The sequence below is a fragment of the Alternaria alternata genome (genome assembly GCF_001642055.1).
Source record: "Alternaria alternata strain SRC1lrK2f unplaced genomic scaffold CC77scaffold_1, whole genome shotgun sequence".
NCBI classification, from domain to species: Eukaryota; Fungi; Ascomycota; class Dothideomycetes; order Pleosporales; family Pleosporaceae; genus Alternaria; species Alternaria alternata.
In genome coordinates, this window is record NW_017306190.1 from 444,396 (window position 1) to 457,471 (window position 13,076).

At 50.0% G+C, this 13,076-nt stretch overlaps 8 protein-coding genes across 8 annotated transcripts; 4 read left to right on the forward strand and 4 right to left on the reverse strand.

The window, feature by feature from the left end:
• Positions 1-432: 432 nt before the first annotated feature.
• CC77DRAFT_1045616 (hypothetical protein) lies at positions 433-1,524 on the forward strand (the record flags this gene model as incomplete). The annotated part of the gene is made up of 2 exons (XM_018527411.1): positions 433-1,292; positions 1,372-1,524. Exons 1-2 carry the CDS (start codon positions 501-503, stop codon positions 1,522-1,524), a joined length of 945 nt encoding a protein of 314 aa, XP_018391236.1. The 5' UTR covers positions 433-500.
• Positions 1,525-1,796: 272 nt separating this feature from the next.
• Positions 1,797-3,392, reverse strand: CC77DRAFT_1068501 (hypothetical protein; the record flags this gene model as incomplete). Its single annotated transcript, XM_018529080.1, has 1 exon — positions 1,797-3,392. Exon 1 carries the CDS (start codon positions 3,072-3,074, stop codon positions 1,797-1,799), a length of 1,278 nt encoding a protein of 425 aa, XP_018391237.1. The 5' UTR covers positions 3,075-3,392.
• A 118-nt stretch (positions 3,393-3,510) lies between these two features.
• On the reverse strand, positions 3,511-5,915 carry CC77DRAFT_1036606 (FAD/NAD(P)-binding domain-containing protein). Its single transcript, XM_018527024.1, has 5 exons — positions 5,465-5,915; positions 5,028-5,406; positions 4,404-4,969; positions 3,990-4,350; positions 3,511-3,939 (listed from the first exon to the last, which is right to left on the reverse strand). The coding sequence occupies exons 1-5, from the start codon at positions 5,630-5,632 to the stop codon at positions 3,689-3,691; spliced, it is 1,725 nt and encodes a 574-aa protein (XP_018391238.1). The 5' UTR covers positions 5,633-5,915; the 3' UTR covers positions 3,511-3,688.
• CC77DRAFT_1026979 (hypothetical protein) lies at positions 5,844-7,564 on the forward strand (the record flags this gene model as incomplete). The annotated part of the gene is made up of 3 exons (XM_018526343.1): positions 5,844-6,012; positions 6,479-6,874; positions 6,930-7,564. 3 exons carry the CDS (start codon positions 5,844-5,846, stop codon positions 7,562-7,564), a joined length of 1,200 nt encoding a protein of 399 aa, XP_018391239.1.
• Positions 7,565-7,619: 55 nt separating this feature from the next.
• Positions 7,620-8,544, reverse strand: CC77DRAFT_1026980 (alpha/beta-hydrolase; the record flags this gene model as incomplete). The annotated part of the gene is made up of 2 exons (XM_018526344.1): positions 7,620-8,328; positions 8,414-8,544. The coding sequence occupies 2 exons, from the start codon at positions 8,542-8,544 to the stop codon at positions 7,620-7,622; spliced, it is 840 nt and encodes a 279-aa protein (XP_018391240.1).
• Positions 8,545-9,543: 999 nt separating this feature from the next.
• CC77DRAFT_7963 (hypothetical protein) lies at positions 9,544-10,120 on the forward strand. The gene has a single exon (XM_018533232.1). It carries the CDS (start codon positions 9,710-9,712, stop codon positions 10,019-10,021), a length of 312 nt encoding a protein of 103 aa, XP_018391241.1. The 5' UTR covers positions 9,544-9,709; the 3' UTR covers positions 10,022-10,120.
• Positions 10,121-10,400: 280 nt separating this feature from the next.
• On the forward strand, positions 10,401-11,098 carry CC77DRAFT_1055943 (hypothetical protein; the record flags this gene model as incomplete). The annotated part of the gene is made up of 3 exons (XM_018527867.1): positions 10,401-10,565; positions 10,614-10,837; positions 10,885-11,098. 3 exons carry the CDS (start codon positions 10,401-10,403, stop codon positions 11,096-11,098), a joined length of 603 nt encoding a protein of 200 aa, XP_018391242.1.
• Positions 11,099-11,263: 165 nt separating this feature from the next.
• Positions 11,264-12,982, reverse strand: CC77DRAFT_1045619 (hippurate hydrolase). Its single transcript, XM_018527412.1, has 2 exons — positions 12,722-12,982; positions 11,264-12,673 (listed from the first exon to the last, which is right to left on the reverse strand). Exons 1-2 carry the CDS (start codon positions 12,783-12,785, stop codon positions 11,463-11,465), a joined length of 1,275 nt encoding a protein of 424 aa, XP_018391243.1. The 5' UTR covers positions 12,786-12,982; the 3' UTR covers positions 11,264-11,462.
• Positions 12,983-13,076: the final 94 nt, after the last annotated feature.

Below are 13,076 nucleotides of genomic sequence, written 5' to 3' on the forward strand. Positions count from 1 at the left end.
CACGACCCATTCCTCACACAACATTTGCGGCTTCATCCCATGCAGCCACAATCCTTTACTGTAGTTCAAGCTGTATGTAAGAGGATAACGTCGTTGGCAAAGGGCAACGCTTACTTATCGACGCCAGTTTAGGCAGTTCGGGGCGGGGCCTTACACAGCATCCATGTGGCACAGTCGCTAGCCCCATGGTTCATGCACAACGCCACAACGACGCGGCTTGACAACGAAGGTCTGCTTTGATTCAGAGATGATGGCCATTCGGGAGAAATGAATAAGCGCTGTAGCAATGGGAAGGAAGGGGGCTGCAAGATGCGGCGTATGTAATGTGCGTTACACGGTATATATTTCGAGAGTTTCGTTGGTAGGTGAATAGGTACCGAGATATCTACCTCTGTATAAACTTCACCAAGCCTCGAAATACATAGATAAAAGCAGGCTCATCATCCTAACACTCGACATCCTCACTTGCTTCCACGATTCCATATCGGAAGCTCTCAACAATGCCAAGCCACCTCCTTGACCTCCCTACGGAAATTATCAGCCAGATCCTCGCACCTTTACCTACATCATCTCTTCTTCGCTTCTCAGAAACCTCTCACCATGCCCGGACACTCGCCAACGCAAACCTACACACACTATCCCTCGGCATCGCTCCTCCTACCCTGTCCCGTCCCAAGTTGCTAAACATCGATCAAACCAGCGAACCAACTTCCACTACCGGTAATAGCACCAAGAGTCCCTACTCCATATGGCTGCAGATCCCCAAAGCACAAACCTACGAATACTGGACCTTGTTCAACTTCCAAAGCGCCCTCGTGACCAGCATCCTCAATCGCCATGGCACCATGCTCCAGCATCTTGAGATAAGTGTATGGGCACTCACCTTACCCATGGTGAGCGCAATTGAGAATTTACGTGCTCTACGCCGCTTTTCGCTGAGGATAGAGAGGATCATCGGTGGACGCCGGTCTTGTGTTGCTGTCAAGCGCGAGGAGCAAGAAAAAGCTTGGGAGTTGCTCACCAAAAGTACGCCGGTTTGGAGCCGTAGATTAATGGCGTTGAAGTTGGAAAATTGCGATCTGAAGGTTGACCAATTGGCGATTCTGCTGAAGGAAAGTCGAGATTGTGAGGAACTGGGGTTAGACCGGTGCCGATATTTTGGTAAAGGTCTTTGGACGTGGTTGATGGAGTGGGAAGGGACGGGAAAGCTGAAGGTTTTGAATGTGGCGGATTGCGGGGGGCAATTAGGAGAGGTGTCGAGAATGGCGATGGGCAAACTAAATGGATTACAGGTACGTCCCTGCTCAAACTCTCCACCTTCATGTGAGGGCCTGGCGAGCCGTGTGTGTATGCACGCTGACATTGAAGTAGTCTCTGAATCTTTACGATTGCCAGGAACAAGAGCCTGGCGAGTTCGAGCGGTGTAACAGGAATTTGTGGCATGTACCCAATTTTGTAGCACCGAGACCAGGTGGTCACGGCGCAAACATGATTTTGGAAGTGGATCCGGATTACATGCAGTAGCACATGAAAAGTAAAGCAATTCTTTTGAAGCAAAGTATCTATATTCTGCACTTGATCAAGCAACGGATCGCAACGACGTTGTTGTCGAAGATCAATAAGTCCACTTACTGATCATGTGTGCAAAGAGCTATCTAAATAGGGCACTAGGGTATACAGTTTCTGCCTGATCTACCTGCCTATACAGTCATTCAACGGTCATACGTCATTGGTATCTTCAATTGCGTCCCGGTCTTAATCCCTTCGTCTCACCAATTGAAGGTTATCGTCCACCATTAGAACTGCATGTACTGACTATAATCCATGTCGGGGCGATGAAACACACCACCACTACCACCGAGTGGCAGGGTAGAGGAGAAAGAACTAACAAAGCTGTCTGTGACCGAGCCCTGAGTACTTTGAACCGCACGCTGCGACTCCTGGCTAGCACGAGTGCGGAGGTAGCCGCTGTACTCTGATACACGCTGCGTCTTCATCTGCCACTCAAGGAGCATGAGCATATCGTCTGTATTCGCAATGTTTTGTTCGCATATGGCCGCGCTATGCTCTTCGTAATGGCGACCGGGATGGAGCTCCGCTAGACACTCGGGAGAGTAATGCATCGCTGCTTGTTCTTTGGGTAGATACTGGTGGTCAGCCTCAATGAGGACTTTGGTGTTGGCGTCGTGAGCCGCCTTGCGTGCAGCGCGGGCGCGACGGCGGTCAGAAACCTTCTGCGTTGCTGGTGCACCGGGAGGAGCTTCGCGTGTACTCTTCACTTTGGCTTGACGGCGCTCTTGCCTCGCCTTAATAGATGCCTCTTCCTTCTCCAGGTTGAGTATGTGTCGATACTTCTGCTCCAAGTAAGCACCGACCATGGTCGGCGCCCAGTCCTGAACAAAATTGAGTCCTGAGATGCCACTGTAGACATCTATGCTGTTGAGTTGCTTCAAATGCTCGAGCGCATCTTCTACTGACATGTTGTCGCTCTCGACTTGCCAGGCCAGTTCATCGCGGAGCGCCTGAACCCTTGCGTCGCGGATCGCATCATCGAGCGCTTTGCCACATGACGGATTGTTGAGAACATCCCAATACTCGGAGAGACTATTGTGGAACTCAGCGATGCTCGGGCCGCCTTTGCAAACCAGTTGAGTTGCAATGTTGAAGCCACTGTTGATACGAAGGTTCAGCAATTGACGCATCTCTTGCATGCGTGCGACGAGCGCGTAGTAAAGGTCCTCGTAGTCGGCAAGTGGGCGGCCGGTAGCCTCTTGGTCGGAACGCAAGTAGATTCGTGCGTGAATGCGCTCGGCAGTGAGAAATCCAGGAGGTAGTGGGCTGGGACCGAGCTGCTTCTTTTGCAGGCGGTCAAACAAAGTGTTCAGGCTGGGACTGTATAGATCGAGTTCGGGTTTGCCAAAGAGAATGCTGCTGCCAGCGAGATTGATGACATAGTTACTGAGCTTGAGGATGTGCTCGACGATATAGTCAGCCGGATAGGCTGTGGCTGCGGCCTGAACGGCCATGTGACTGATCGCTACTGCGAAAGTTGGAAGGAGAGTCTTTGCAGACATCTCGAGAGATCTGTTGTGTTGTACCTCGTGAGGTGGAAGATGTGAGACGATCAAGACAAGACTTGCTCGGGATAGGTACAAATGTGAGGATAGTGTAAAGAAGACGATAGCTTCTCGTTAATATATGGGTGTGGGATAAGTATCGGCGGAAGGTTTGTTGATTTGAAAATTCGGAATTGAGGAGGCTGGAAACGACTTGGTTAAGTGAAGGTGAAAGGGATGCCCGGATGGTGAACAACCAGTGTTCTCTGCTATTGCTGCTATTGTTCTTGCAGAGATTTAACAATAGAAGTGACTTGATTGTACCAATTAGACGGGCGCTTTGGAGCTGCGAACGCAGATATCTAGGTGTGGTGGTCACTCCGTTGCTGGAAGGATCACAACTCACGTATAACGTCACTACTGGCGGCGAAAGACTTTGTAGCGAGATATAAACCACGAAAATCGCTTCGAAGGTAAGATATAATACCACCTGTTCCATCCTGTGGGTATTCTAGCTCTTCGCTGCCTCTTTCGGACGACGTTGCTGCCTGGAGGTGTGGGTTATGAGGATGGTCGCACTGTCATCCCACCCAGTCATGCAGCGACTCACTACCACATTCATGCACGACAGTTCAGGTAGTCAACCTCTGAACCAGTGACCTAGCATCGAAGTTTCTTAGTCTCCGAAGCAGTTCGTCCTGGATCCAGTCTCGTCCTAAGAAGGCGCTTGTCGCAAGTGCTCCTGCAGTGGCTAGCCAAAAGATTTTCTTGCCTGTGCCCGGTCGGAACTCTTCGCCAGTCTTCTCGTTTCGATAAACAAAGTCGTTCTTCTTCCAAAATATGCTCCTGAACCAATATAGGAATTGCCAATCGGGGTACATCACTGATCTGGTTAGCACGCAGACCCAGGTCAAAGCTTCTTTGACTACTTACTGTTATTCAGGCCTGTCTTGGGATCGACAGCCCAGTTGACGCAGCCAGAAGCCCAAACTAGCTTCCTGGCTGCCTGTTGTGTCCAGTGCGAATCTGCAATTGCGGCGTCGTACTTGACTTCCACAGTCGCTGGCGGTGGCGCCAGCATCTGGGGAATGAATGACCGCGACCGATATGATGGGAGTGATTTGAAGATAGGCTCGAGGAGTCGGAGGGTGAAGTTGATCTGGCATTCGACGGTGTAGATGACGCTCAGATGGCCAGTGACAGTGTTTGGCCCCATGAGGATGAAGAAGTTTGGAAACTCGGGGACCACAGTTCCAAAATATGCTTGCGCAACACCTTGCGAAGTCTTTTCCCACTATAATATGCATCAGTATCTGAATTCCTGGCGTTTCCAACGGCTCGACTCACATATCTGTTCAGGCTAAGTCCGTCACGCCCCGCAATCTCCATCGGGCATAGCATCTGCTGTGTTGCAAATCCGGTCGCAAGCACAATTGCATCCGCCTTCACTTCGCGGCCGCTCCTTGTCACTACACCGTTGTCGGTAATTCTCTCGACGGGATCGTCGGAAACGAGCTCGATATTGTCCCTCCATAATGTCTTCAGATAGTCTGTGTCCAGCACTTTCCGCTTGCATCCAATCTCGGTCTTTGGAATGAGCGCGTTCCAGTACTTTGGCGGCGCCATGCTCTTGACATATGCCTCATTCTCTTTCGCTAGATTTTGTCGTCTACTACGACCCGTCTCGATATCAAACCCACTCCAGTCGCGCTCCATGTCAAAGTAGAACTTTGCGCGGTAGAGGCGCATTGCGAATGGTACGTAGCGCATCACGGCTTTGAACGTTTCCGAATAATGTGGGTTCTGACGTTCTGCGAGGTACTGCGCCTGTCGTCCGAACTGTACAAGTTTACGCACAGGATTGGGTTCATTAGCCATGATAGGAACAAATTGAGTCGCTGAGCAGCCATTGCCTAAGGTTTCGTAAGCATGATATTTGATGATTCGCCAGCACTTCGTATTGAGACGTACCAAGTACAACAACATCTTTGTCATTCCAGTCGAAGCTGTGGTCCCACTGGGCAGAATGAAACAACTTGCCCTCATACGTCTCTACTCCGGGTAGATCGCACGTCTTCGGAACTGATAGTGAGCCGACACCCGAGACTAATACCTTCGCTCGCCTCGTTGTTCGCTCTTTGGTTTGTAAGTTTAGGATGGTTGCCTCCCAGACGTTGTCAATATCGTTCCAGACTGCTTTCTCAACAATGGAATGGAAGCGGACGTGTTCAACGACTCTGTACTTCTCAGCTACGGAACGAAAGTAGGCCTGGATTTCTGGACGCATGGAGTATTTTCGTGACCAGTTCGGGTTCAATGCAAAACTGTATGAGTAAAAGTGCGAGGCAACCTATTCAGCTGAGCAAAGGTCTCGGTGCTAACAAAAGATTGGATCCAGAACCACTTACATCACATCCACATCCTGGGTATGTATTTGCCAGCCAGGTACCACCGACATCATCACTTTTCTCGATGAGCTCAAAGTTGCGAAGACCATACTTTCGAATGATCTGGACTGCAAGGCCCAGGCCACTCATGCCCGCGCCTATGATGAGGACTTCTGTATCGTACGACATGGTAAAGCAGCTTGTAGCGACTCGGATACACAGCAAAGTAAAGTGAGAAGAGTCTTAGGACACGGTACCAAGGAACAGTACCAGAAGAAGGACATAGGGATATTTATACTATGCTCATTCTTTTGCCAACCCGTCCGCTGATCCACCCATCCACGCTCCAGAGCCACCAAACCTTCATCGGTGGGCCCTGCATCCTCCGTTCATCCTCATTATGTGCGGAGTATGGGTGCCGTCTAACCACTTCGTGTCTATGTTTGCGGGACGTCGTTGCGATGTGGTCGATATTTGGGAAAGTTTGCCGAGCAGGCAGGAAGGAAGTCTGCCGACATCCAATAGCAGGCCATCGGATCCTGCGGGGACCCCACACCTCGCACACGCGTGTATGCTGCTCGTCACGATCCGGAACTCTCGCTTTTGGCATCCCGACCTCTGCTTCTTTCAAATGCTCGTACGACTGTTGACAATACCCATGAGATGCTTGTGGTGTTCGAAATTCGAAGTCGCACATAGATGACGTCACTGCTTCGACGCGACGTTCGTTGAACTCGACGCGCAATTCACTCCCAAATCTCACACTAGCAAGTGAATCACTAATCACGAAGCCTTGGCGTAGCGTTGGTTAGAAGGATCGAAAAAACATAGATGTTCTTGCAAGCATAGACGATGCATCAACTAGGGTAGTAATGGACTTGCCACAGAGCCTCACACGAGATATATCGCCGCCGCTGCCTTCGAAGTGAAGAAGAACGCTTGTTACAGAGACTGCGCATAAGCTTTCAGACTCGGAGACAGCTGCACTTGTGGATGATACACCAGCTATACCGATAACTATATCTACGCTGGCAGCAATTGAAGCCGGCAAGGTCAAAATTGACGATCATCTTACCTTCTTCAGAAGCCAATTGGCAGGAGCCTCTAGGGATACACTACCCGATATTCCAAGAATCTCAATCTGCAATTTTGCCACTCTCTATCAGTCCAACCTCCAGCCCCATGGCCACCACTTTGTCGTTCATCAACACAATCACCCTGTCGCAGGTGTGCATTATGACTTGCGTCTTCAATTCTCCAAGACGAGTTCCATATCCTTCGCTCTACCAAAAGGACTGCCTGGTGATCCGAATTCGAAGAGCACGGGTAGATTGGCGATAGAGACTAGGGTACACAACTATTGGAACCATTTGATTGAGTGTGCGGGTAACAAGACTGGAAGCTTACTCATATGGGATACCGGAACTTATAGTATTCTCCCTAGGAAAAAAAAGGAAGGATGGCATACCAAACCCTCAGACTACAGATAACGAAGAAACCGATAATGACTCAGACAGCGAGGCAACAGTAAGACAGCGCAAATATGCAGACGAAGGGGGTTACGAGAACTCAAGGTTAGTAGCAGCTTTTAAAAGTGGATACATCCGCCTACGTCTACACGGCACGCGACTACCAAAAGATTACGCATTCACATTGCGCCTCACATCGAGCAAGATGACCAAACAAGTGGCGGTAAAACGAAAGAGTCGGAAGCCTTCTCAAGCTTGTGTTGAAGCACAAATTCCTACTACCTCGGATGACGAGGGAGGTGATGCAAACACATCTGTGCAGGCGGATGCAGAAAATCAGGACTTAGATACCAACACAAATGTGGATGACCAAACACACGTCACCAACGCATACCCTGGCTCCTCGAACGATATTGGATCAATACATCAGCGACATTGGTTTCTTCAACTCGATCGGCAGAACAGTGGTTTTCGATTGGAGACATCTGGTAACGAACGAGGGACGTGGACAGGAGGCTTCAAGCCTTTCCTCGTCCGTGGTCGGGATCACGAACGGAGCGTCGTGACGGGAAGACTAGCACGGGAGGTGGAAAGTGACGAGGGACTGGAGGGCTTTGTAGGAAGGGGAGGATGGACAGGAATCGAATATTGAGTGTAGCACACCCTCTGTTACACATTAAAGAGGGCACAAGCAACCTTTAGGCTATTCAAAACGTGGTGACAATCTCCATGTCTCCCTCGACATCTCTCATCTCTAAAACCCCGCGTTTCAACTTCTTAGTACCGCAAGTGTACACACTCCCGAAGTACCATCGATGAGCTTCAATGTCCATGATAAGCCAGGCCATGTTACCCCTCAAATTCATAGCGCCATCATAGGTCTTGATGTCCCCAGCCGACACCTCTTGCCTGTTCGGCTTATTGATGTAGTACTCAGGACTGATATGAACATAACCCATCGTCAACAGCGGCAGCTTGGGAACCGGGTCGTTCCAATGTGTGACCCGATAGTTCCCACCAGCTTGATTCGTGATATAAGAGCTGATCTTGCTGCCTCCTATCCTCGGTGATCCGAAGTTGTACAGCGCCACAGTGTAGCCAGCGTTGCGCATGCTTGCCGCTGCGAGTGTAGCGATGGCGCCGCCTAGCGAGTGCCCTGTTACGGTGATCTTGTAGCTAGGAAATGCGGCAGACGCTTGCTTCACAGCGGGCAACACCGTATCGCGCGCATCTGTCCAAGACTGCCAGAAACCGCTATGCGCAGTGCAGCCAGGACAAATGTCCGTTTTAGTAGTGCCGAAGTCAAGGTTGGTGCGCCAGGCATCGATTGTTTGACTACCGCGGAAGGCAACCACTACAAGTTTGTTGGTGTGGTCGATGGCGACAAAGCCGGTAACATCAGTCGAGGTCTCCTGTCTAGTCGTCATTAGCATATTTGTAGCTCGTGGTTATGTAAGTCTCATCCTGGACTGCTAAACGCAAGATTGGGTTGTGAACTTACCTACTATACTCAATGACAGTAGTAGAATCAGCATCTTGCACAAGCGGGCAGTTCCCAGTCGAGCACTCAATCTGATCACCGGTAGAGTCATAGTTGTTTGAGCAGTATGCCGCCGAAGCATACTGCTCCATCAATTTGAAGCTACCCAGAAGGTCTGCTGCGATTCCTGGGACTTATCAGTTGACATTGTTGAGAACATTCCGCAACTCCAACATACCTCGCTCCTGAACGAGTGGCGCAGCATTGCTAGCTACGGCGCCTAGCAGCGCAGTGATAACGAGAGACGAGAAAGGAAGCATGTCGTAAATGAGTGACTAATTGGAAAGAATGACTTCGGAGGACGACAACACAACCGACTGAGCAACAATGAAAGAGCGAAGCGGATCTCAGTCTACATATAACGAGGAAACCACCGACTCACCTTCACGGCTTGTGGTTCACTACGAAAGCCATGGTGTGCTTCATCACATAAAATGGAAATCTGGACTGCCGAATGCGGAGTACCAAGCAGCCACGCTATAACTCGCTCTTTCAGTCACACCTTGTATGTGTTCAAGGCGAGGAAATCATTGGCAGGCGTCTGTATCGGGAGGCGTGCTTGTGGTTGAGCTTGTCACGGTCAAGAGCGCGTTCTGTGTTGCTATTGGGCGAGGCGAAATGCGACCCCGGAAGCTGTGGGGCGGCGGCACGGCCGCGCGGCACGACTTGCATATTTGTGACTTTGGGTTTGATGACACGAGTGTATTGGATTAGAGTCATCAGAGAGCCTTGTTGCTAGTGTACAGCGCGTGCTTTTGCTGTCGGGAGGCACAGATTGAAAGACACCAGTCTGCAAAAGGAGGTGGACCTCGGGAAAGGTCAATGCACGCGCTAATGACTTAGCGCGTGGCGCAAGGAGGCTGGAAATGGGCACTTCTACGAGATGGGCGAACGATAGCATATTCCTCGCATTCCTTACTGTCATACCACATGGAACAACTGGAAATGGATATCTTTTGTTGAACACCAAGGCGCCCACGCTCAAGCAGTTACTGCGTTTGGGACACGTCCTGAGCAGCAGATTGTTGAGTTTGAGAAACTGCTTCGTGACTACTCATGCGCAACAGCTACTGATAACAATCCCGCGTGCTCACCTTGCAGCAAGCTGAGTGCCGAACATATATGATAGTGGATGTTTACACGCTGATACCCATATCGATGTCTTCTGCAGACTTCGTCTATCTCAACACTTCTTGACTTTTCCTAACTCCCACACCAAGAACAGATCTAGGAAACCTCGCTACATTTAGACTGTCTATGCTGCGCGACTTGATACTGATCAAAGAGCATCCGCTCTGCGTTTCGGCCGCATTTCTTATGTTCGTTTGCTTCCTCTCGTCAATTCTCCTTCTGTATATCGGTCTTGTTGTCCTCTCCTTCCAGGCCCGAAATACTGTTAACAAATTAGCGAGCCTGCAACGTCAACGTCGACGCATCCAGAAGGAAGTCGACCGATGTTCAGCTCTTATCGAGTTGTGTCGTTCAAGAATCGATGAGGTCTTTGACCAACTAGATGATGATCCGCCTATGAGGGGCGTACTTATTATCCGCCGAAGCCAAATAATCTAGAGGTGGAGGTCATGACCTGGAAGAACATCGTGAGGAGGCACTCTCGTACAGGAAACCATCGGCTGGGACGGGAAATGCTTAGGCCAGGTATTGGATACAACGTATGTGGTTCAAGGAGGCTGTAGGTCTTGGATGTCTCAATACTGTCTTTCGACAGGACCAATGAAAATCGTTTAGCCAAACAGACACAAGCATACGCTTTTCTGATGTCTGAGACAGCCGTCAGTACTTTCAGTAAACTTACTATCTCTCTGTATAAGAAAGTTTACACTTACCGCCTCCACTTTTATTTCTTGTACCCATTCCTCCGTCCATTGCTCATATGCTTCCACATTGAAGACCTCATTAATCGACCAATCTCCTTCATCAGACAACCATCATGAATAGAATACAAAGATACCGTCAAGATCTTTCATTGCCGAAGCACACGAAGTTTGCAGTCGAGCACACTGCGCGGCTGCTGTTTACGATCATCATCCTCGGGTTAGATGCCCACATCATCCAGTCTCCTGCAGATAACATTCTGGTGTACTCTATAGCACTTGTGCGTAATGAAACCTCGTTTTACATGCCTAGCTAATATTGTCCTTAGGCCGCCTTCACGATCCTAACGTGCACGTATTATATCGTACGTCTATGTACATCTACAACAACGCACAACATCAAGATCTCGCTAGCAATACACCTGTTCATGAGCTTTTTCTGGCTAGTCGATACTGCATTGATCGTTGTGTTGATCTCGCAATGGGGAGAAGTAGATCCTACAGCCCACGTCAAAACGTTTGTCGTAAGGGTTGTTATAGGAGCCTTTGAATGGTGAGTACAGCTCATGACGTATGCAGAACCATACTAACACATAGAAGTTTACTCTGGCTCATGCCTATGGCTGGTCTCGTACTCGCCGTTGTCGACAAGAGAGAGCATATGTCTACCGATGAGCAGATCCCGCTGCCGCGATCATATGCCACCACCTCCAGGCCGACACCCATAACGCCAACCCAACGAGCCGAACCATGGGACGATATGGTAAGCCCACCTCCCAAAAGAGTTTTCCAGCCGTTACTTCCTGAGAACTAAGACGACTTTGCGTTGACCCTATAGTCGGACCTCATTCAAGAATCTCATTCTACGTTTGGTCGGCATACGTAGGTAGCAGGCGAAAGTGAGACACGGAACACTGGTGAAGATCTGGTCTTCTAAGACCAGGGGAAAGAAGTCAGTGGATGGAATAGACAGAACTGGGCCAGATATAAGATTGATTAGGAAGAGGACCGATGGATACACTTAGATACCAAGACTAAACCTGTTACGCTTGAGGCACACATAGCTGTTCGTGATCTACGCCCGACCTTAAGCATCTCGTTCCCTTACACCATACCTTACCACCTAGAACGCCTCTGGCACTTGCCTTCTCGCACAAAAGAAATTCTTAACAACTCACTCACTCCGCTTTCTTCAGGAAGGTCAATGCAGCAACAACATATCCCTCCATTCCCACCGTCAACGTAGGCTGCACAACCGGTGCGAAGAACGGACTATGGTTTCCTGGAACATCCTCACTAAGCCTTCCCTCCTTCTCCGCCTTGTCCCAAACCGCTGGATCCGTTCCTCCATATAAGAAAAAGCAACTCGGCTTACCGATCGCGGTAGCCAAGATACCAAAGTCTTCTGAACCCTGCAAGCGCGCAATGTCAGACTGATAAGAATGCTTGCCAGGTTGAAAGTGAGCTGAGAACGACTCTTCTAGTGCATTGGTAATGTCGGCATCATTGAAGAGTAAGGGGAACTGCGTTGTTGGTGTCAAGGTGGGAGCATTTGGATTGTTTGATGCTTCGGCCTCGGCAGCGACGATACGCTTCACGCTAGCAAGTACACGTTCGCGGGTCTGGGGCAAGGCGGCGCGGACGTCGATCTTTAGGTTGGCTTCCGAGGGAATGATATTTTCGGCGTCGCCGGCATGGAAGGCAGAGACTGTTACGACGGCGAAGTCCAGGGGATCTACTTCTCGCGCTACAATGGATTGGAGACGCATAATTGTGGAAGCGGCTTGAAGGATAGGATCGATGCCGCGGTGTGGGGTGGATGCGTGGGCTTGCCGGCCCTCGATGCGGAGTTGAAATCTATCTGCAGAGCTGGCGATCAAACCATGCTTTGTTCCTATGACACCGGCTCTTTCTGGCATGACATGCGCGCCGACAACGACGTCTGGCTCCTTGACCTTCTGGTAGAGCCCGTCGTCTACCATGTTTTGCGCACCGCCTGCCCTCTCTTCCGCTGGTTGAAACACCAGAATCAGTTCTCCGCTCCATGCGTCTTTACATTTGACTAGAGTTTCTGCCGCTGCAAGCAACGCTGTAATATGCATGTCATGGCCACAGGCATGCATAATGGGTTTCTCAACATCATCTAAGTCCTTCATACGCGCCGTACTCGCATAGTTCAGCCCGGTCTTCTCTTCAACAGGCAGCGCGTCAATGTCAGCACGTAAGAGAAGGGTCTTTCCAGGGCCGTTGGAGAAGCTGGCAGCAATACCGTGGCCGCCGATAGAAGTGTGGATCGTGAAAGCCTTGAAGGTTTCGAGATGTTTTACGATGGCCTCGGCAGTCTTGGCTTCTTGAAAAGAGAGCTCGGGGTGCGTGTGGAACCATTTGTCTGGATCGCCGTTAATGCTAGTATCGACGGAATTGAAAGAGTACTTACAAAGCTCCTCATATGAGGCTAGGTCAGGCTGGCTTGCCTTCACGATGTCGCTTATCGAAGGCATGATGTCTGCTTATCCAATATCGCGAGATTTCCGGGAAGGTAAGATTCAATTGCTGTGAAGTCAGTCACTCATATATACACTCGAACACAAGGCCGATAGCACGGTAAATGACCTGCCTTTGTTGCGTTAGTGTCTCCTAGGCTGAGTTAGTGAGGGTGTGATAAATGTGGTTCCCGACGGGGAAAGTTGAAAATGACGTATGAGCGTGCGTGAGAATGTGGGGTAGCGTATCTGACCATAACGCTCATATCTCCATCGGCAACAGCAATACACTACGGAAATATGCGGGAA

Coding starts and splice junctions, on each gene's coding strand:
- CC77DRAFT_1045619 (XM_018527412.1), bottom strand. CDS start 12,785: ATGCCTTCGATAAGCGACATCGTGAAGGCAAGCCAGCCTGACCTAGCC. Junction 12,674..12,721: donor AGCCTCATATGAGGAGCTTT/GTAAGTACTCTT, acceptor ACGGCGATCCAG/ACAAATGGTTCCACACGCAC.
- CC77DRAFT_1036606 (XM_018527024.1), bottom strand. CDS start 5,632: ATGTCGTACGATACAGAAGTCCTCATCATAGGCGCGGGCATGAGTGGC. Junction 4,970..5,027: donor CAAAGATGTTGTTGTACTTG/GTACGTCTCAAT, acceptor ACGAAACCTTAG/GCAATGGCTGCTCAGCGACT. Junction 4,351..4,403: donor GACTTAGCCTGAACAGATAT/GTGAGTCGAGCC, acceptor TGCATATTATAG/TGGGAAAAGACTTCGCAAGG.
- CC77DRAFT_7963 (XM_018533232.1), top strand. CDS start 9,710: ATGCTGCGCGACTTGATACTGATCAAAGAGCATCCGCTCTGCGTTTCG.